General features: G+C 40.9%; 2 protein-coding genes across 2 annotated transcripts in view; one reads left to right on the top strand and one right to left on the bottom strand.

Annotated features, from left to right (window-relative positions):
- The window catches only part of gnai3 (guanine nucleotide binding protein (G protein), alpha inhibiting activity polypeptide 3), a 14,619-nt gene extending 1,411 nt beyond the window's left edge, over positions 1-13,208 (top strand). The window contains exons 2-9 of the mRNA XM_035644948.2: positions 6,087-6,129; positions 6,604-6,745; positions 6,846-7,003; positions 8,405-8,533; positions 9,625-9,754; positions 10,279-10,432; positions 11,376-11,583; positions 11,770-13,208. Coding sequence (XP_035500841.1) covers positions 6,087-6,129; positions 6,604-6,745; positions 6,846-7,003; positions 8,405-8,533; positions 9,625-9,754; positions 10,279-10,432; positions 11,376-11,566 — 947 coding nt within the window. The 3' untranslated portion in view covers positions 11,567-11,583; positions 11,770-13,208. The remainder of the gene's footprint in view (positions 1-6,086; positions 6,130-6,603; positions 6,746-6,845; positions 7,004-8,404; positions 8,534-9,624; positions 9,755-10,278; positions 10,433-11,375; positions 11,584-11,769) is intronic.
- A 1,044-nt stretch (positions 13,209-14,252) lies between these two features.
- On the bottom strand, positions 14,253-21,449 carry gnat2 (guanine nucleotide binding protein (G protein), alpha transducing activity polypeptide 2). The gene is made up of 9 exons (XM_035644949.1): positions 21,130-21,449; positions 17,618-17,660; positions 16,991-17,132; positions 16,692-16,849; positions 16,466-16,594; positions 16,220-16,349; positions 15,977-16,130; positions 15,439-15,650; positions 14,253-15,057 (listed from the first exon to the last, which is right to left on the bottom strand). Exons 1-8 carry the CDS (start codon positions 21,233-21,235, stop codon positions 15,460-15,462), a joined length of 1,053 nt encoding a protein of 350 aa, XP_035500842.1. The 5' UTR covers positions 21,236-21,449; the 3' UTR covers positions 14,253-15,057; positions 15,439-15,459.
- Positions 21,450-23,671: the final 2,222 nt, after the last annotated feature.

Below are 23,671 nucleotides of genomic sequence, written 5' to 3'. Positions count from 1 at the left end.
TCATCTCCCAAAAATGTCATCCCATTTTACATAGAGTATGTCCCAAACACAGAAACTTCATTATTAACCTTCAATGTTTTGCAAATCTCCAGTTATGTGATTTATTTATTCTTTAAACATTTTCCTGCTTTTATTCTTGAACTGAAAATGAAGCTTTTCCAACCAGAGGATTTATGTTTACAGGGATTCCTTGATTTAGAAGATATGGCAGAAAGAGGAAAAAAATGGCAGTAAATCCCTAGTATCCACAACTCTAAGGTGATTTTCATCAAACTGTTTTCACTGCCTTGTTGTGTGGAGGAAGAGCTATTTAGATGAAACCTGAAATTGATTTTTTACATGAAGTCACGTACAGTAGATGTGGTTGTCTGATCATTTCAGCCTGGGTTCAGATAAATCAAATGCTCCCTGTCTCACAACATGGATTTATGTCAGTCTGATTCTTTTGGTGGAATAACATCTCATTGTATGGAAACACTCATTTTCAAGTCTTGACCACAGAGTTGAAGTCGGGGGGGGGGATTTTTCCAGGCAGTGCCCACCACTCCCTGTCTGTGCTGGGGCAAGAGAGTTATGGGTGAAAAACAAAGAGCGGTTTAGCTGCCGTTCTTTGTACAGAACCACAAATGCACCCTCCCTATGAAAATGGTCTTATGTTTAACCATGAACAGTGATTTAGAAATAAAAGGGGGGAAAAAAATTAGAATTTCAGATTCCTGTTAAATGAGGCTTGGTTTGGAGTCTGACTCCTGCATGGGCTTGGACGAGTCTGTGAATGCCTGTGTAAAGTTGGTTTATGAACTGGCAGCAGGACACAGTTGAAAATCAGCCAAAAATGCCATAATGACAGAAGGGAGGAGAAGGGACCAACACAATTTGTCCTCTCCTCCTTGTCTGTACGTCTCTTTTGCTGGTGACAGCTTAACCAAAGAATTCATGGAAGTAATTCTTGTTGGCCTGCCATCTCAACACATTACTCCACTGTAAGCCTCCTTGACAAAATTCATCTGCTAAGGATTCCAGACTGGCAGTGCAAATGCGTCTCTCCACCATTTGGGGGAATAATGCTGCTTTCCAGTTTCCCTCAGAACTCGGACCCTGGAAGTCGGGTTGGTGATTGCACGGTGGTGTAGTGGTTAGCACTTTCCCCTCACAACAAGAAGGTTCTGGGGTTCGAATCCCTGTTCAAACCAACCAGGGGCCTTCTGTGTGGAGTTTGCAGGTTCTCCCCCGTGTATGCGTGGGTTCTCTCCGGGTTCTCCGGCTTCCTCCCACAGTCCAAAGACATGCAGAATGGGGTTAGGTTAATTGAGACTCTAAATTGACCGTAGGTGTGAATGTGAGAGTGAATGGTTGTTTGTCTCTGTATGTGGCCCTGCGATAGGCTGGCGACCTGACGAGGGTGAACCCCGCCTCTCGCCCACTGTTAGCTGGGATTGGCCCCAGCCCCCCCGCGACCCTTAAATGGATAAAGCAGTAGACGATGGATGGATCCCGAGTCGGAATTCCGACTCGCAGGGGCGTTCCATTTGCAATTTGAGACTCGGAGGTCGTAATTCCGAGATCATACTGGAACGACAAACCTGACTTCCGAGTTCCGAGGTACACTGCAACATGTTCATGTTCATGCTGAGGTTAGAATGAGTGCAGTTCATATCTTTTTTAGTATTTTATGTCTAATAGCTTAGCACAGTACTGTAACTTAAAGAGTAGCTTTTCGCAGCTTTTAAAGTCCAGAGGATTTGATGCCTTTGAAATTCTTTAGCATCACTTTGAAGTTAATTAGTTAGTTCAGTTGATATTCAGAAACCGACCTAGCCACATGGTTTTCTTTCCGTAGTATAGCTTCCTGTACGAAGACTACTTGGCCACTTTAAATTCCATGGGTTACATTAAGCAAAAAGAGGCTCTACTGTCATAGTAAACTCAACCCAGATGTTTATGGAAATAATTTCTCATAAGTCTGAATTTGACATCTAATGTACATGCAAGTGTTCATGCCTCTTTAATTAAATCCCAGCTATGAAAAAGTTCAGATTCCAGCACGAGTCAACGGCCGGTACAGTGTCAAAGCATCAAATAAAAATTATTAATTTATTTTGCCAACTATGCTACCGCAGCCGCTAAAAGCCATTTTCTCCTGGCCACCATTAGTCTGAAACGGAACACCTAAAACAACAGAGAATGTTTGAATTTTTAAACCGTAAGACTAAAGGAAAATATTCACTCTTTGCCAAGACATAGACGTGTTTAAAGTGTGAAACAGGAGCCAGAACACGGTTGTCTTATCTAAGCATAAAGACAGGAAACAGAGGGAATCAGCTAGCACAGTGATTTCCAAAGGAAACAACCCACCTAACAGCATCTATAAAGCTCACTAATTAAAATGTTATACTGTATTTTATTTGTTAAATCTGTACAACACAGATGTGTAAATTTGAAATCCGTACCCACTGTGATGTCACTCATCGGTTCTAAAAAATATTGTTTTTGAAGCCTTGAGTTTATGGTATTAGCTGTCAATCACGCTGTATCCATGCCCCAATGTATATACGGTACATTATCGTCTATTTGACTCAAAATGAGGCCATAATTTAAAAAAATGTATAGAAGAAGACTTGAAACTAGACCACAAACTCCTTAGGATGATGTTTACTGACGTTATAAATCAATTGAGAGAATAAGAGTCATTTTCTCATAGATTTCTATAGAAACAGACTCCTTTTTGCAAACAGTGAAGTCGCCCTCGGCTGGTCATTACAGAGAATACAGGCTCCGGACACTTCCGCATTGGCTTCATTTTCCCGACCCGGTGACTACGTCCATTTTTATATACAGTCTATGACCGTACCCCATTAATCAGTGACATTGAGAGGTGCTGGTAGGCAGATCTATCTTTGGGCAGTCTTTAGACTATGCTAAGTCAGTTTCATATTGAACAGACGGATACGAGTAACTTTTGGCAAAAAGTGAATAAGCATATTTCCTTGAATCTCAGACTACTCCTTAAATATTTATAGACCTTCCCCAGAGCTTAGATATTTTTATGTGCTAATGTCATCTCAGTATAGAATCTATGAAACAGTGGGGACACAGGCCATGTAAGACAAGAAGAAAGCCAGGAAGAGAGAATACTGTTGAGGCATTTGACCTCCATGATTTTAATTTTAATCTAAACGAATGTCCAATTCTTGTAAAAGATCCTTTAGCTATTCGACAGAAAATGAGCTAACAACTATTTCGATAATCAATCTGTGCTTTTCCAGTTTATGACTGTTTGGTGGAATAAAGCTATAAAAGGATGACATATAAGATTCCGTTACATTTATAAATCAAACGATAAACTATGTCAAGTCACTGTCAATCAAATGATTGTCAATTAATTAATTTACAGTGTTGGAGAAGCTAGTGGGGATCACGTCTTTGTCACATCTTTGTCACAGCTGTTGTTAATCCTAATGGTTGTTTAAGATTCCTTTTAAAAGGGCTGCGATAGCCTTCAGGTGAAGCTCATTGCTGACTGGGGGCGTTCTCTTTGAATCATATGCGGTGTTTCTGTTGCACCTCAGGACATCGTGATTTCTGGGATTGTCTCTAGAGTGGAAAATCACAGGCTCAGCCAGAAGCGTGACAACTGTTTCCTGTTTGGCTGACTGTCGTAGAATAACTGTAAAGGTCAGGGACGTGCAGAGGATGTCGGAGGGGCAGGGGCCCAGGTTTATAAAGGGCAAATAATTAAACAAATAGACTTCATGCAAAACAGTCGAACTTCGATAGTGTAATAATTATTTTAAAAGCTACCTAATAACATGGTGTACTCATCTCTCTCTGGGAGCGTGGGAAGGCACATAAATACAGCTTTTTATGGCTTGTAGCACTCTCTCTCTCTCTCTCTCTCTCTCTCTCTCTCTCTCTCTCTCTCTCCCTCCCTCGCTCTTGTTGATTGTCCATTTACTTGAAATTTGGGTCATAAATTTTATTCACAACCACTAAAAATAAATAGCAATCAGATTAAGGACGCGTTCACACCTACCTTGTGTGATGTGGACCTCTGGATTGTTCAGTTTAGTCTGAACCAAAATAACAGGTGTGACACCCAGGGAGCAAATTGCGAATAGTAGTTCGAACATTGATATGACGGGCCTACTTGCCAAATTGTGTCACATCAATATCAATATTAAATGAATATAAACTGTATTGCGCCTCAAAGTAATGCAGCACACTGACTGACGCACACTCTGTGTGTGCTTTGTGTCCACACGGTGCTCGCTGCTGGCAGGAAACTATGTGGGGGAGGGTAGAGGGCATCGCCCGGGAGCACCAGTCACCCGAGCTGATATATATATATATATTTTAAACACACCCCAGAAAAAGGGCACTTTGTTTCTGGGTGGAAAAGTGGCAGGTGCTCAAGCCCCCTTTGAGGTCTGTCTGTGCATGTGGCAGGTAAAGGTTCCTCATGTGAAATCATTTCCCAACTCATTGTTAATACGTTTTTTTGTGATGGAGCGTTCTTAGATTTGAATATTAATTGTGCGAGGCTTCAGTTCATAACTATTGTGACATTTTACTGAAAAAACGTCCCAGCCCATCACTATTTCCCATGATGCTCTCTGTACTTCTGCACCTCTAGGACTGGTATACACATACTAGTGACTGTGTCTTTCTGTGGCCTATGACAACTGTTTGGATTCTTAGGGGGGGGGATTTAATGTGCTCACACACCCAACATCATGTAGTTCATCACTACAGTACCCAGGTGTATTGAATGTAAATCTACATTTTGTAGTGAACGAGCAAGGAACACAGCAGGAGAGTATTTCGAACACAATCGACAATCATTCTGTTTTGAAGACAGACATATGACCTCTCCAATGATAGTAAGCAAGGGGGGTCTGACTCTGATCACTTTTTAGCCAGAGATATCTAGCTGCATTAGGATGGCTCACTTTCATTCACCCATCAAATGGATGTGTTGTGTTTCTGATTGTCAAGTAAATAAAGTAACTTCATCAATAGTTATTCCTATAGTTAATAATAATTATTCCTATGGATCTACATTATTCACATGCACATTGTCAGGCTGAAAAATCCAGATTGAATCTGGATATATCCCAACCTTGGACAGTTGCTTTGCAGCTAGTTTAGCAGCTACCAAAGATTGGAGTCAACCATAGACTGCTTAAAAAATGGTGGCTAATTTAGCCAATACGGAAGTGCCTGTTGCCTGTATTCTCTGGAATCACCAGCAGAGGTCGACTCACTGGTTTCCAAATTAAGTCAGTTTCTATAGAATTTTTTCGGAGGAGTTTATTGCCTCAATCTCTAGTTTCAAGTCTTCTTCAGTACAGCATGATGTTCATTAAGTCAATTATGGTCCCATTTAGAGTCAAATAGACAATAATGCACCGTATGCATTGGGGTATGTGATTGACAGCTGGTCTGTCCAATCGGTGCCTGGTTGCAGGTGTAGGTGGGTGTTTAGTCGACGAGGTCTCAGTCAACAACACCAACATGGTGCTGGTCAAAATGCGAAACTCAAGGTTTCAAAATAGCAGTTCATAAACCAACGGTTTACATCACGGTGGGATGCCAAAAATTTTAAGCATATGTTTGCTTGAGCAGATCATTAAAGCAATTAACACCCTGTCATTAAACCTGGGCCTTGAGCCTTTGAGCCTTCGCGAAGGCCCATGGCAATGATTTTTTGCCCGAACCTCTGTAAATGAAGGTGGGATCAGTTTAGTCACTGCCACTGTAAATTTGAAAACGCTGATATGTTGGGACTTCCCAGAAGACCCCGATGGCTCTGAGGGTTCTCCACTGGTACGATACATAATATAACCCAACATCACACTGTGACATAAGGGAGTACCTCATGACTGTATATTTTTCCGCAGGCTCCACTTAGATGTCTACCATTGAAATTCATCACAAGGCAGATGTTTGCTGACTGTTTTTACATACTGGTTACCTTATGACTAAATGAGATCAAATTATGTTCAACCGCTCTGAAAAGCTGATTCTTTGTCGACTTCAGAGGACAACCCAGAGAGCCTCTAATATCTACTGTCCCTCTTTCACAGGAGCTGGGGAATCTGGAAAAAGCACCATAGTAAAGCAGATGAAGTAAGTTCCAGTCTTGAAAACGGTACACACAACATTATATCAGCAACCTTCAACCTGAAACAAACTTTGATGCTATTTTTGTGTCGATGAAAGACAGGCCCACTCTGTCCTTGTTTCAGCTGCAGCCCTGTTGTCAGGTTAATAGTGTAAGGAGAGCTGTGATCACAAACAGGGTTCATCTTTGTGGAAATGCTGTAGAAGCAGAGTTGGAGCCTAGTTTTTGCTCCGCTCAGGCAGAGGAGGAAGCCCCCTTTTTTTCATACCATGTTAAACAATGACCACAGAGGCCAATTGTAGCTTGGCAGGACCTGAATAGACTCCCCCGGTTCCCACATTAGGCATGCTGCGTGCTCACCGAAGCTCAAATTCCAGCAGTAATGACAGTAAAATGTTTAAAATCTGTAATTTGTCCCACATTTGTTCATTGTTCACACTGTCAAATATTTATCTGTACTCTAAACTCCTACTTGACAGAATCATTCATGAAGACGGCTACACAGAAGAGGAGTGCAAGCAGTACAAAGTGGTGGTGTACAGTAACACCATCCAGTCCATCATGGCCATCATCAGGGCAATGGGCCGGTTAAAGATAGACTTTGCGGACGCTGCACGGGGGGTAAGCGAGCTTCACTCGGTCTACTTTAAAATGTGACTTCCAAAGATCCTCATTAATGACATGACATGACTTCATTTTTTTTCGGGGGCTTTGTTGCTAGGACGATGCCCGACAACTGTTTGCCCTGGCGAGCTCGGCGGAGGAAGGGGTGATGTCGGCAGAGCTGACCTGTGTGATTCGGAAGCTGTGGAAGGACAGTGGCGTCCAAGCCTGCTTTGATCGATCACGAGAGTACCAGCTCAACGATTCTGCTGCATAGTGAGCACCCAACAGACAAAGTACCAACTACATGAGTCAGTTTACAGATGACAGGGACATCAGCACATTTATTACTGTATTCAGCCATAGTTTATTTGAACTCGAAGAGGAACTCAGAGTCTGTTTATAGGTATTATGGAGTACTGCTGCATATGGGGAAAAATATTTTTGTGGTTCAACGTTGTGAAGTACAGTAAATGTGCTCAAGTGATGACACTTTAGTCGTTGTCTGTTGGGGTGTGTGAACCTCTGCAACCCACTCGTCATCTCTGCTAAAAACTAGCAAACTGTCAGTGGTTGAGTTGCATTGTGGCTAATGTAGGCGGCAGGTGATGACATCTCTGGTTCTATCGTATGTCTTTTTAATGTTTTAACAGTGCAACATGTGCTGCACAGTGTTGTGGGAGTGTAAAACAAATCAGTGGAGTACTGTTTGAAACACCCCAAGTGAGATAAGATCATTTCAACCCCTGATTCGAAGTAGGATTTCCAATGAATCCAGTGCCACTTTCTGGATCAGCTAATTAACGTTTTCTGAAAATTCCTGTTGGAAATTTAACTGCTGTGATGATTTATTGTGCAGTTTGAAATTGCATAGTTAGCTCTTACTCACAAACTAGCGAATGTCATCATGTTGTCACAAGGAGGGTGACATTTTTGACTACGGGCGCTTTTCCTTGTTGCTGCCTGTAATATTTCCACCGGAGCAAAAAAGAGAGACAAGATGAGTCTTGTTCTTCATGATCCTGTGTCGGCTTGTTGTACAGTTCTTCTTGTGCATACCAGAAAAAGAGAGAAAGCGTGAGGAGAAACTTACTGCTGTTAAGATATCACTTTATTACACTAAGTGACTTCAGTTAGTCTGTCTTTTATAAGCAATTAGACTTCTATAAAGCCCAAGGTTTTCTGTTATTGTAGTGTTTATGTCACACTCGTCCTAAAAGAGAAAAAGTAGCTTAGCGTGAAGGACGTGTTCTTTGTTTTGAAAACAGCCGAGCTGTCATGGCTCTCTGTGCACTTTGTCCACACTATGAGACAAGAGGAACCAGTGGAGTTAGTCTGTTTTTACTCAACCCACAAGGAGCCAGTGTTTATCATCCCCCAAAATATAAGCCCATATTTAGTATCGTTCTGTGGAGTCCTCGGATGTGTGTCGGCAGAACAAGCCCTCTGTCTCACGAGACAGAAGTGTCCAAAAAACATGTTGTAGCTTTGCAGTATTTCATAATTTTTCATACTGTAAGACTGTAAAGCGCCTGGATAATCACACCATGTGGTGTTAAAGGCACTGCCTGTGCTATGGATACTGTTTTTTGTTATCTGCAAATTAGGCTTATTGCAGTGCATTGTGTTTATTTACTCTGGGATAATCTTCATAAATCCACGTTGTGTGTTTCTCAGCTACCTGAATGACTTGGATCGGATCTGCGAGCCAAACTACGTCCCGACCCAGCAGGACGTGTTACGCACACGTGTGAAGACCACTGGCATCGTGGAAACTCACTTCACCTTCAAAGATCTCTACTTCAAGTCAGTACCATAGAAGTGCCATAAAAATAACCTTTACGAGCAGTGAGGACCTGAGTTGGTGTATTTTATTGGTCAGTATTTAATATCATTATAAACTTAACACAGTGATTACCAACTTGGTGGTCTGGAAAGGGGGCGAACCGGTGTGAGATAATTACGAGGAGCACTGTTCAGCTAAATTCTCCTCTACAAAATGATTTATATTTTTGTTTTGTTCTTGTAAAGTTCGAGGAAAGATTTACTCCAACATATGCAAGAAGGCTGCAAGAAGTGACAAAGAAAATATTCAATTTTAAGAATGTTGACAAGCATTTGTCATCTATTGATAGTACCTCTGCATTAGTCAACACCTCATGAACAACAACTTCAAAGTCATTACATGTAATTGCAAATTGCAGATGCAGGTCATATTAAGTTGCATGGGCATTCTCTTCATTTTCTTCATACTACTGTATATGCATTGTTTGTGAGTGTAATTTGTCTGTGTTTGTTTTGTATTTCTTGACTGATGCATCTGCAGGTTGGCTGCAGATGGTTTGGTTTGTCCGGGGCTTGATCTCTTTTATAGCTCACAAATGCTTCTGACGGGCATTCAGCCTAAAATGACCCACCTTTCTAGCAGTTAATGCTTTACACCGCTTTAGTCAAATTTACATTATCTTGTCCAGCTCCTTTACTTGTACATATTGGTGAAACATTAACTGTTACAGCCTCCCCGGCCTGCCTGTGTAGCCCCATAAAAAACGCTCAGGATCTGGAAATATGTAATCACTGAATTGGTGTTGAAGCACACAGGGCTCTTTCATTTCATCTCTCTGTCGGTTAAACAGCTCAGTATAGATTCAGTTCACCTCCAACGGCCTCGGGTGGAGAAGGAGGTGGCAGACACAAACATTAGATTACAGAGTGAGGTCACCAGTTTGCTCTGTGTGTGTGTGTATGTGTGTGTGTGCGCGTGCGTGCGCGCATGCGCGCATGCCCTAGACTTACACACTCATCCTCATAAAACACTAGAATTAAAATAATAAACTGAGCACATTGACTGTACATCTATTCATGCAGTTACAGCATATGTGTGTGTGTGTCTCCAGGATGTTCGATGTTGGGGGTCAGCGCTCGGAGAGGAAGAAGTGGATCCATTGTTTTGAGGGAGTCACCTCCATCATTTTCTGCGTTGCGCTCAGTGACTACGACCTCGTCTTGGCCGAGGATGAGGAGATGGTAAATGAAGGACACATCAATATACAGTAGCTGAAACTGGATTTTATGTTTTCCATTAAAAGTATATTAAAGTTTTTCATAGCAGACATTTGAACATTTTGATTTGAAATATTAGCTGAGGTGGTACACAGCAAAAAAACTACAGTACTTTTTTCCATTTGGATTAGTCTGTATCCTGTCGATATGCAATATTTCATTTACAAGCCACATAGAGCCTTTAGAAACAGCATGTGTCGATCTATGTCCCAAACTCAACAACAAACTGCCACTAACCAGAACTGATTTTGGAATGCACCCTGCATCCCCGAAATCAAAGCAGCTCAATGGAATTCAGCAGTAAAGAAATCGTTTATTAATCACACTTGTGATTTCCCTTCTTTGCCATGCCAAATTGTTTTCTTTGGTAAACAAAAAGCCCATGATGGGAAAGTTAATAATAATAATAATATATTTGATTTATAAAGCGCTTTTCATGTACCCAAAGCGCTGGTTCACACAACTGCTCTTCTCCCCGATCTCCTCAGAACCGGATGCATGAGAGCATGAAGCTTTTTGACTCCATCTGCAACAACAAGTGGTTCACGCTCACCTCCATCATCCTCTTCCTCAACAAGAAGGACTTGTTTGACGAAAAGATTGGCAGGAGTCCGCTCACTATTTGCTACCCAGAGTATTCCGGTGAGACAAACTGGTCAATTAACATTGACGTTTTCATGTGATATTGTCAGCTTCTGTGTTGTAACTCATTGGATGTTGTGATCAGCGGAAATATGAATTGATTAATAAATCAAAATCTATCTGCACAATCTCATCATTTGGAATTGAGTTTTGATGCTTTTTATTTATTGTATTTCTAGGATTTAGTTTGCGCAGCAAGAGACGGACGTGTGGTTGTGGTGTACGTGAAATGAAAGCTCTCTTTATTATGTGTATGCTTTGGCTCGCTTGAACAAACATGGGCTCTGTGTTTCCCTGTAGATGTTTTATCACATGTAAACTCTTCCACCATGCAGCAAATCCATTTATAATTAAATTAGTTCTTCAACAAGATGCTGTCTAACATACCATACTTTTTAGTTCATGAGTAATTTACTGTTTAAAAATGATTTTCAGTTTTTGTTGTTTTTCTTTCATCAGTTTATTTACCCCGGCTGTTCTAACGTACGTGATGAAAATAATCATGGTTCATTGACTTTAACAAGTCAGTGATTATTGTGGGTGCTTGTACACAATAGACGTACATATAAATAATCAGCTGAGAAAAAAAGGCTCCTGAAAGACAATCAATGATTGGGATCACCTTTGTCGATGATCAAAACATGAGCCTGAAGCAACACATATCCCACAGAATAATGAACAACAGCAACAACAACAACAACAATTAACTCAGAACCTGCGTCAATGAAAAATAGCAAATATTGTGGAAAAGTGACAACTGGCAGAAATCCGAGAGAGCATTTGTTATTTAAGCAGCTGGTAATGAGCCACAACTTGTCACAGATTAATAACATATCTGTTTTGTTTTTTTTGTTTGTTAAAAAGTAAGATATTTTCCAGAAGTCACAAAGCATTTTTTCCATATAAATTATTTCTTTTAATAACTGACCTGTCTTTACTACAGGTGGGCACTCGTATGAAGACGCAGCAGCTTACATACAGTGCCAGTTTGAAGACTTAAATAAACGAAAGGACACCAAGGAGGTCTACACCCACTTCACTTGTGCCACGGACACCAAGAATGTGCAGTTTGTGTTCGACGCCGTCACTGATGTCATCATAAAGATAAACCTGAGGGAGATTGGGCTCTACTGACGCCTCAGGCCCTGCAGGTCAGCACACTGACGATCTATTCAGAGCACTTTATTAAGTGGAAGTGCTTATATACCACATCACACCAGATAAACAGCCTAAAGAAGCTACTTTTTTCATGTCCATTACCAAGTAATGATGGTTCATGTGAGTTTATTATTTTCTTGCAGTCTTTGATATTAACGATTATTTTCATTTTTATGCAGGTGTTTGGAGAAATATCAGGATTTCTGGGCTGGTACATCTTGTTTGCAGGGAGCGAATAGGACAGTAGGTGTTACTAAGGACTTTGTTTGTGGCCATGCAGCATGCAGGACGTAAATTCTACCACCTGGAGCCTTGCTACTATGATCACATTTGTCTTAACATATTTTGCAATGCAGAGCATACTGGGAGAAAGTGATACGTGGGGGAGTTTTTGTGGAATTAATCACAGAAGGGCTGGCAGGTAAAGCCCCTCTGATGTCTCCGACACATTTATATTTTGTCTGTCATCTGTACATGGACCAAAATGGACTCTCTGTTCATCAAATTTATTTCTGCATTACACAGTTTCACAGCTGATATTTAACTTCTATTCACTTTTTTTGTGGTGCATCTTCTCTTAGCTGTAAGTCAGTTGCGCCTTGCTTTACTGAACATTTGCATTTGTCATATTTTATTTTAATTTAGATTTGCAATCATATAGTGTTTCCACTAATGGATGTGTGAATGCCATAACTTATGTATGGGAAAGAGTTTTGAGTGATTAGATTTCATGTATGTAACGTATAATTTGGGGTCTGGGATTAGTTAGAAAGAGTCTAACGAACACAGTTGCAACATTGCTGTCTGCATAGTTATTTTGATTTTAACTCGACCACATTGTGTTTTACCTTTTTATACTTGAGACTCATCACTCCAAATCAATTTGTGAAGAGAGATCCTCATTTTTATTTTGTATATGACTAATTTAATTCACTCACTGAAGATAAAGGTAATTCTTCAATCCTGTGGATATCAGCAAAGCACTAAAAAGACTTGAAACATTAACAGTGAGATAGTTTGATATGGTCACAGGCTATATTTGTGTGCTTTATATACACTGAGGATGTCTTCTGCCAATATACATTATGATATGCTGGAGTAGAGCACAATTTGTGTTTAGATTAGTCATTTCCCACACAGAGAGGTCCTGGTAGCCAACTTTACCGAGGAATTTTAATGTGTAGCTCACTTTAAATTTGCAGTTGTATTGGTTTATTTTTCACATCATTAAATGATGAATACAAAGCTGTCTCACCAAACGGGTGTTATTCACTGTGAAGATTTATAAAGGCCATGCAAATCATTTTTATACTTCAGTCTTCCAGCTGCTACACACACCACAGCCCACCAAAATGCCCTAATCGTCTTCCCCTGTATGTTGTCTCTGTGAAGGAGTTATTAATGAGGGACATCAAGCTCACATGAATCTACATGTGAGCTTGAAGGGCCAGTTATTAATTTTGAGCTTAAATTTTCTTGCCAATTCACCTTAAAGTATATTGCTGGTGAGCTGCATATGTCCATGAATATAATCTGTCCCTCATTAATTCCTGACTTCTTTCGCCTGTTCATGTCCTATTAAAGGTGAAATAAATTTGTTTTTCAACTTTACATAATATTTTTTGGTACATATTGAATTAGTTCCTTCTGAAGAAGACATTAATCTATGAAAACAGCTCACAGATGTGTAGTTTTTCTTCTTGACAGAAGCAGAATGATGTTCTAGCTGGGTACTGTGGTCAGTTACTCAGACAGGAGATAGTGCATTTTGTTTGTTACCAGCCACAGTGAGTATTTATGGCAGCGGAACTGCGTGTCTGGGATCGAGTCAAAATAATTCACACAACCCATTTTCTCTGGAACAAAGGATGTCACCAGGTGCAACAGTGCGGCCCACTAATGTGTTTGTAATAGTTTTCGGACAGCAGTGGAGCATCTCTGGCACAGAGGAATTAGCTTAACCAGGCCTGGTCTGTACTGGCAATGTGTGAATCAATCTATCGTTGTTTTTCCTCATTTTTTAAATTTTTTTACATTGAAATAATGTAGATTTTGGAAATTCGGCTGGCAGCTTTCTCCATCTGTTTAAGCAGATTCTGTGATGGAGAGTCTGAAAAGCCTCTTGGTAAAAGGCCCGACAGCTCAACATCCACTTTCAAGGTAATATCGTATCTTTTTCAATTGATGATTAAAATCTCGATGGAGCGATGGAGATGCAAAAAAAAAATTCACAAAGCTGTATTCTAACAGCAACACACTGACTTATTCAATGCATTTTGTTCTGAAAGTCTAGAGCATGAGAAAAAATTAGAACATATAAATTTAAATATGAGACAAAAAGAAGCCCTTCTGCTCACTCACATCTACAGTATACTGTAGTTCCTCTTGTCCACTCAACACACAGCTAACACACCCAGTCCTCTGCACAATTTTACGGTAATTCTCCACTCGCAGATTCATTATCGCTTTAATTTGTTTTGCTCCCTCACTAGGTTTGTTGTTAATGAACTTCCATATGCTCCCTTTCCCCCTCTGACTAGAATGGGGAACTTGTATAACAGCAGCATTGTCCTCTGGTAATCTGTCGGTGTCTGCAGCCCCCTGTCTCTCATTTGATATATCCTTCGTCTACTGATTCTGCAGCACAGACAGAGACACAAAGTGAAGTTGATGCATCTTTATTTCATGCTTCTACTTTTCATAAGAAAGGACAAACTCAGTAGATTTTCATTCCCTTTTCATAATAAAGCATCCTCCCTCTAGTGTTTCCCTCTCTCATATATTTTTTAAAATATAATGAATAACCTACTCTTATGTACAAAGTTTCTCTACCATGTTTGACGTTCTGACAGTAATTCATCACATTAAAATGTTAAGTGAATTGAATACATTAACACTATTTAGATACATTTACAATTTGGTTTGTGATCTGGATACACTGCAAGTGCTGGAAGTATCTTTTTACAGTTTATATATCAAGACCACAGAGACTAGTGTACTCGAAAACAAAAACAAGATTGCAATGTTGCTATTTATAATATTTATATTTCCCCTTTTTTAAAATTGTTTTATTCATTTTATAGAGCTTGGTTTTAAGATTAAATATAACTCACAACACAGTAGTCAGAAGGAAGCATGAGGAACAAACAAGCAACTATTTCATCTTCAAACCTTCAAACCAGCAGCTTCTGGTACTACTGAAAATAACTGAAGAATCCTGTAGAAAGCTTTATGTCCACAACAACGACATAGTGACTTCATAGTTGTTTGAACCCAGCCAGATGTGCACTGTGTTGCAGGGATGTGCCGTTGGAGATGGTGAGGTGTTGGGAGCAGTCAAGGACCAGGACTGGGACTTGGCTTGGGAGTGATGGCATGAACACGACAAACAGAGGCTCCTCTATGCTCCATCAGCACACTTCTCAGTCAATGCCAATATGTGAGGGGTTTAGGTAGGAAAGGACATTCTGCAGGATGAAGTCAAATAGGAAATCAATCTCAGATATCTGGAAATCACTTTATGCCTAAATTAACATATAATGCTGTCTTCATGTGATTTTTGCTATATTCACGCCTCTCTGGTTTAACAATCAGAAGGCTGCAAGGTTCAATATTATATATATATTATCATTATCCTCCTCATCCTTTGCAGGCCCCAAAGTGTCTAAATATGTCTGTTGAGTCTGTGTTCACTCATGTTATGGCCAGGAGTTGTTGCATGGCAACACAGGTTGGCCGGATATGATTGGCTGTGTTAAATTGAATTTCCCGGGGTCTGCCTCATCTGGACCCGATTGCCCCATATCAACAAAGTCCCCATGAGTGCATGTGGTGTGGTCACCGCTCACCTCTTTTCACCCTGGAGCTGCTTAGAAAAGACCGCAGTCTTTAAGGTTTTCTTTGATGATGATGTCTGTCACGGCGTTGAACACAATCTCAACGTTCTTTGTGTCTGTTGCACAGGTCAAGTGGGAGTAGATTTCTTTAACACCCTTCTTCATGTTCAGCTCCAAGAACTGCACCTTGATGTAGTTGCTGGCGTCATCGTACGTGTTGGGGCCTAAAAGAAATAGTGTGAGGTGTGAAGTGTGTGAGGGTGAGAAGCAAAGCTTCATACATTTTGTCATGAACGAAGAAAGCCTGATTCTTGTATCAATCTTACTGTATGTGCACAGCGTTGTCGGTCAGTTTAGATGAGGTGAGATTAAGCTTAATCTCAATATTCCTTACTTGTGACCTTTTTCATTTTGTCTGAGCAGTTTTGGTCACGACCGCATAGTAATCTGTTGTTTTCTGTCTGCACTATAGAGCCGTTTCCCTGCACCTATATAGCCTGAGCTTCCTGAATAACCCCTGAGTTGTTAAAGCAGCGTGCGTTGGTCCTACCGTCGTAGTCTGGGAAGCAGATGCTCAGATGGACTTTCTTGATCTTCTCTTCAAACAGATCCTTCTTGTTGAGGAAAAGCACGATGGAGGTCAGTGCAAAGAACCTGTGGTTGCAGATACTGTTGAATAGATGGAGGGACTCGTGCATGCGGTTCTGTGAGGTTAGAAATGAACAGGGTGAGCTTCTAGCTGACAAGTCCAGATTCAAATATTTCGTGATTGCACAGTTGGGTCTCCACTTACCACTTCGTCGTCCTCTACGAGCACCATGTCGTATGCACTGAGAGCTCCGCAAAAAATGATGCAGGTCACACCCTCGAAACAATGGATCCACTTCTTTCTCTCTGACCTCTGGCCGCCCACGTCAAACATCCTGTTCGCCACATAAAGTCAGAACAGACTCAGTCCGACAGTGTCTCCCTGGATGTCACAGTGCTGTAAGGCTTGTGCTGGTGTCAGACTTCTGCTCAGCGTCCTCCTGTGACTCACCTGAAGTGCAACTCTTTGCAGGAGAACTGTTCTTCAATGATACCGGTGGTTTTGACTCGAGATCGCAGCACATCCTGCTCAGTGGGGAGGTAGTCTGGGTGGCAGATTCTGTCCATTTCATTGAGGTAGCTGAGGACGGCAGATAAAATCAGTCAATCAGGCTTCAGATAACTCATGTTACATGTAACCTCCCTTGCACAAGTGGCAGTAGTAGACGTGGACTCACTAGCCAGCAGAGTCGTTCAGTTGGTACTCAGCAGCTCTGTCGAAGCCGCCCTGCACACCAGGGTCTTTCCACAGCTTCTTGATAACATCAGCCAGCTCAGAGGGCATTGTGCCTTCCTCGATGGAGTCTGACAAGTTCTGCAGCTTCTGTGCATCTTCCTGGGGTTGCATGCAAAACAAAGCACAAATCCATCAGGGTTGTCACAGTACTGGTAACAGTAACATAACTAGTTGTAGTGTGAATGTCATTATAGTGTGATTCACAGCATTTTATGTTAGTGGATCTTTTCAGTGTGAGACCTGTCCAGAGCTGGCGCCAAAATCAATGCCCAGCATCTCCATGCCTCTGATGATAGCCAGAGCCGACTGCAGGATGTTGCCATAGATGATGGCTCGGAATTCCAATTGTTCCTCTTTTGTGTAACCACCTTGATGCAGAATTCTGTGCACAAGTAGAAGAGTAAAGGGTGTTTTAGTTTGGGGGAAAAAAACACGCTTTATCATATTTTGCCGCACCAATCATCTGCTAGGCTGAGCTGGCTCATTTTTATTCAGAACCCCGAGGGCGTTGCTCTGTCATGTCAAAAGTCAAGTTCACACACAACAGAAACAACCTGGACATCTACTCGAGTTAGTGCTCACAGTGCCACCATGTGGCGGGTTTCTGACCCGACTCAGTTCTCATCGCCAGAGCAACTGACTGCACAAAGCAAGTGCTGACAAATCAGAGTAAGCGGATGTTTGCACTGTTGACCTTTTGTAAAAGGCTTCACTGCAACTGAAACGGACGGAGATGAGCAAGGCTTTGGCCCGCTGGCTTTATGCCTGACCAATGAGATTAGACGAACTTCAAGCTGCAGATTCCTCACCAGTGACATGGTGTGATGATGACACAATACATGTTCTATCAGTTAGTTTACTACTTACTTCATTTGTTTTACAATGGTGCTTTTTCCTGACTCACCAGCACCTGGAAGAGAAGACAAGGTTTAGCACCAACACCACGACTGCTGTTTTCCTCTCTGACATAGAATCTGCTTTGATGTCATGATCGATTTAAAGGAGCAGCCTGGCCAAAAATTGGAGAGGATGATAGATGTGTTTGGATACAGCAGATGTCTGCCTTCATCACAAGAGAACTAAACTCAGTCACATTTGTTTTATGCAAAACAAAGGGTTAGAGGTTTACAATAGTACGACTGATCAGGACCATTATGACAAAGCTACTCAGCAAAATACGCATCTATGCGTATCCATGCAAACAGATATTTGTCAGCACTTAGATCGTTACTCAACAGTGGAGCTTTCGTCGGCTTAAACTGTTGGGTTAAATTTAAAGGCTTTTAAAAAAAAATTTAAATTGACTAAGAATATCTAATCTAACAAGAAAGCAGAATCCTTTTTTTCATAAAACATAAAGCCACACAAAAGACTCAGAAAACATACAAAATATAGCAAACATTTAGACAGAAAGATGCAGTTGAAGGTAGGACGGAGAACGAAAAGCCAGATATGACGTTGTTGAGAGAGCAGTCTGTGAAAGGATAGTGATCATGAAGTTTCTCAGTTTTCATGAAGCCCTGTGACACAAAACTGGCTTGAGGCTTCGCTGACAGCAACGAAACTGTTTGTTTTCTTGCTGGACTGTACATTTGTTGATCGAATATAATTGAGTGATGTCAGATTATTCAGGGTTTGTCTTTTTAAAAACACAGAGCACCTCATGCTGTAACAAATGCCCTTGAGCTCAAGTGTGGTCATCTCGGACCTTAAACATAGGTCAGTCAACATGTTTCTTTTTCAGTGGAACTGAAGGGTTAGAGTTGGCTCCGAAGCTCTTCTGATTTAAATTACCATGGTACATAAATGCATAATGGACATTAGGTTTTCATGTAGAATTCAAGTGACGCAGTTGGATGTACTGGGTAAAGAGAAACTTGCGGGCAGATCAGGCTCTTTGCAGCTGTAAGCAAACTCAGGCCAGAAGGAATTTATCACGTCACAGAGCAAACAAAGCTGGCTGTCTTGCTCGCTGGAGCCACATTAAGCTACATCCACAGACTTAAGGCCGAGCATTTAAAGACTTGAAGCCGTCACTCGTGTGGCCTCATGCAACCCTCTCAAGGGGAAGCTGCTGGTTTCCCCCCTTCGAGCAGCCAATAGCAAGTTTGCTTTGCTAATATGAAAAGGTAAAGGTGTAAAGGTGGTATTGTTAAGGTATTCAAATTGGTCTTCATGAGATGAGCAAGAGAAGAGTGCCTTTACGCCCCCCCCCCCCCTGTGAGATATTCTTTAACCTTGTGCTCATTAGCAAGTCTGTAGGCTTTGCAGTGACATTAAATCTGGGTTTTAAAGCGGAGCTCTACAACCGTGCTCATCCTGCAGAGGATAAAATAGATACTGTAGATGTTTTTTTTTGCAGAAGTTATAAGGAATTTATAACTTAGTATTAGTATGAGGTCTCAAAATCAAGGTCAATGTCTACCTGTCAAAATTCAGAGTTAAAATACTCGAGGACGGTGCAAAGTTTGCAGGCAAAACAATGTTTCACGTGTAACATGCAAATACTGGTGAAAATAATCTTCTACCATCTGATTAAATGGAGTAAAAACAATCAAAGATGTTCTTGTTCTTGAGATCTAATTGCTTGGACTTGAAAGAGATGTAAAGGGGAACAACTTAATTTAGCTAAACACATTTAGGCTTCTGGGTATTTTGTTGTTGTTATTTTTTTGATGAAAAACGATTTGCAAAAGCTGGTTATCACACCTGCACACAAGGAGCTAAGCACTGAGATCAGCTTTGGGCCTCTGCAGCTCTTTCTGGCTCCATTCACAATGTTGTTCAGAGCGAACAGGATGGCACACTGCTCGTTCATTTACTGATTTGGTTCGTATGGTCTCATGTCAGACGCAAATCTGTAAATCCACTGTAAGCAGATATGAAGTCTCTGAACGGAGATGTAGACACTGTCACAGATGAGACCGTGTTAGAACAATGCAGTGTTCAATAAGAACCTTCTTAAGGTTCAATAACTCATTTTTTTTTATAGGAAATAGTACAGCAGTGGTAACAGCTATTAATGAAATACTTGATTTACAAAATCCATTCATCACCAGTGTAAGAGCACAGATGTCCAGCAAATATTGATTGTTTACATTTTCTTTGCTCCTTAATGTCAATTTTTTTCAAGTAATTTGTATTTATCTAATTCTTACGCAAAGTCAACAGTAATCTAGTGATTTACTGACTCATAATTGTTCTGCTATAGTGTTTGTGATAATAAACACTCATTTTTCTTCTTGTGCACGTTGAAGGATCAACAAAGACCTTGCCGAGTGGATCGGCACTAAACCAGTTAGCTAATCGGATTGACATATTGCCACTGTGCTGTGATTCATTTAGACCAAAGACTATGATCTTTTAAGCACCAGTGTCCTTCCATTAGAACTGAAAAGTCACTCTTCATTTTAAGACGAAGCCAAGAAAATTAAAAGTAACATTTTGCCAATGATATTTAAAAAATGTTTCAAATATTAAAAATATGTTTCCAGTGCTTTCATGTTTGACACTTTAGGGACTTTAACTTCTCCTTTAAGTCTGCAGATTTAGTAGTTAACATTGAAACCTGTTTCTAAAGTTTAGCTTTTACTACACCCACACTTTGCAGATATGGCAAATTATAATTTTGTTCTATAGAGTTTTTATCGTTTTTTAGATCTTCATTCGGGTGCACGTATTAACTTTTGCACCTGCAAACCTCCGTCTCTCTTATCGCTCCTTCTGCTGTCCTTCTCTCACTAATGCCCTTTGAGTTTTGCACAAGCTTTGCCAGCCCTCCCAGGTTTCTAATAAACTAATGTAGGGATTTATCCAGAAACAAATCATCTTCACAGCCGGTAAACCCTCTGAGCATGACATAGCTTAAATTGAACAGATTAGTAGTTTCCAGTAGTTGAACATCTCTTCCGATGGCTCATAGCCAAGATTTAAGGAGTATTAAGCAAATGAGTCAACAAACTCAAAATGAGACATTCACTATGATGATTATGAGGCAAATACATAGTTTTTTAGACTTCCAATTATCATCTGTACGATAACTGTCATCCTGAAACCAGTTGCTTACATATCATGGACCATTGAAAACTGACTGAAACAATTAGCCTTGAGCTGAGCCGTGCTCTTTTACTTGTGCATTTTAACCATCACTTACTCCTGGTGCCTGTCGGAGGAAAGTACAACTTCTGCTCTACTCTGCAGAACCTTAACCTCCACGGAAAGGTTTGTTCAGTCAGAGATGGACAGTGAAAAACACACCACAATTTTGAAAATACTGAATCTTTTGAACATTCAAACCTGTAACTCTGTGCCCCGTGCATCACCTGCTGTATGGAATGAGAAGAAAAAACTTTTTTGCAACAACCACTAAGTACACTTACCAAGCAGTAATAGCTTGACAGTTTTAGCGTCCTTATCAGCGTCTTCTTGGAGTTGTTTTTCCAACTCCTTGGACTTTTTGTCCTCGGCGCTTGCTCCCGCACCCATTCTTTCTTCCTCCAGAAACTCAAGATCCTCAAGGATGGAAATTTTGACGGTTCTCTGTGAGCAGCTGCAGAGAATCTGGATGCAGCACTAATTGTGCTGAAAGGAGATTTCCAAGCGGAAGGGGATTGAGAGGGAGGTGCTTGAGTCTTCTTGGCTTCTTTGGGCTCTTTCGATTAGATGATCAGATGGGACGCTCTCAAGGATCAAATCAATGCAACAGCTCTACTAGGAAGGGATCCACAGTTTAAATCCCTTTGCTTAAAGCCCTGACTTAGGAGGTGCCTCTTCCTGATTGGCCAGTGAATCCAATTAGTCTAAAAAGGGCAATAGTGAATGATGTAAAGAAAAGGAGAAAATAAACGCCCTCACATACGTGGTCACAGGGGGAGTCATTGATATCAACGTGTGTGTTGGTTTGCAGATGAAACTACTGTTTCTACAGCTATGGCGCACACATTGGGAGAACTAATTTGAGATTGCTAACACTTTGAGATTGCTTTTAGCAATGAAAAGTGCTCTATAAATGCAATTTATTATTGTTATTATTATAAAACTGTACACACTGTATTTCCTGTCACTTTCAGAGCCCATCAACCTGTTGGCGTGTACGTACATGTACAGGTGGTCTCAGACTTCTCAGACCCCCCTGTATGTACACACAAATGCTGTTTCTCCTGCCTGCAGGACTATTGACTTGAGTGTCGGTCACATGGACGAAGCATGGAGGGAGGCATTAAGGTCTCATAAACTTCTTATAGTTAAGACGTTTAAATCCCTGGTGGTGTGGTGCATGCTAAATAAAGCAACTGTCACTGCACTGCAAGGCTCAGCGGGGTCTCAGCAATAACATGACCCAAATGTGTTTCTCGAGTCACATTATATGTGTACGTTTGCACAGGATCCAACATAGCTGAACCACAAATATTCCTGTTTTTTTTGTCAGTCAGAGTAGATGTATGGCGACAGGAGGCCAAAGTGAGCGTGCAGTTGCAGGATTGGAGCAGTTGACCTGTGAACAAGTCGGCCCTGTGAGATTGATGGGTGGAGGTCAGTGGACCTTGTATGCATGGGGCTGTGCACGTGCGCCCTCCATGTTGGATGACAAAAACTGAGATACTGTTGTTGATGTTACTAATTCAGTTAGAAGACGGCGTATATGCTGTATATTTTGGATAATGAAATTTGCCAGAACTCATTTGGTTTAGTTTAGTTGCTTTAATTTTTCCATAGAACGAGAAGCTGTTTCATGTTCTGCATTTGGATAATGACGTTTTAGAGGTTTTTACAGGAAGTAGAAGTTAGGCCTTTTCGTGTTACATTGTGTGTATATTTATTTTATTGCACATTTATGACAAAATGTTTTTGTCGAGTGTTCATTTAAAGTAATTCAAAAACTTAAGGGGAGCCACACCCAGCAGCTGTGGTACTGCACCATCATTTACATCACCCCATAAAAACTATTTCATTAAATGAAATCTTGTGAAGACAGAGCAGGGCTGCTCCACCTAAACTAGAGGTGTAGATATATAGAACTTTGGTCTGCCCTCAGCCAGACAGTCTGAGATGTAGTTTAGTGACGTCATAGTCAAATAGGCTCAGCAGGAAGCTAAAGGATTGACAGACTGGGACCTCTGAAAAAGAAAAAGTGATCGGAGGGGAAAAGAAAGCTAAATTGATTTTAGACTTCTAATGAAGTCAAATCAATTCATGAAATCTTTGTGTCCTATTTTAAAAGGTGAAAATATCAAGATGTAGAGTAAAAAATAAACTCTAATCCTACATACGAGAATGTATGTAATCAGTGCATCAGTAAAGCAGAGGGTTCCCCCTTCATTATGCCTCCGCTCACAGCACCGCGTCAGAGTCCAGTTCTGTCCTGAGATACTGAGCATTACACTCAAGCATGTAGTGCTAATGGCCCGGGGCAGGATGCTCGAGGTCTAAATCCCAGAATGCATCCAAGCAGGCTAATCGCAGTGGCACAGCGAGTGATGGCGACTAATCCCATTAGGCGGTGGATGGCGAAGTCCTGCTTTGTGCTCAGTCCCTGCGTCTCTGATCTGTTGACAAGATTAACCACAGAGCCTCAGATCAACCCAGGAGACATGGGCTTAACACTTCGTCTTTTGGGGTGATGTTTGCACCGGAGAGCATGGAAACTGAACATGTAGCCCTAATTTTTAATTTTTAATTTTTTTTAGAAGCATATGACTATACATCAGAGTGCAATAAGGTTTGAAAAAAAAGCTGCATTTACAGTACATTATTTTGTCCAAGTCGGTCAAGATGGAGACTCACTGATGCTTCATCTACGTCAGGTTAACACCAGCATTTATATATTCTATCACTTTAAGCTGTTTTGTCAGGTTAAATAGTTAAATATGCTATATATATACTCATGTATAAAAGTTATATAGTATATATATAATAATAATA

Source organism: Scophthalmus maximus, chromosome 3, assembly GCF_022379125.1.
Source record: "Scophthalmus maximus strain ysfricsl-2021 chromosome 3, ASM2237912v1, whole genome shotgun sequence".
Lineage (NCBI taxonomy): Eukaryota > Metazoa > Chordata > Actinopteri > Pleuronectiformes > Scophthalmidae > Scophthalmus > Scophthalmus maximus.
The sequence above is the reverse complement of the archived record's forward strand: the minus strand, read 5'-3'. Positions and strand labels throughout refer to the sequence as shown.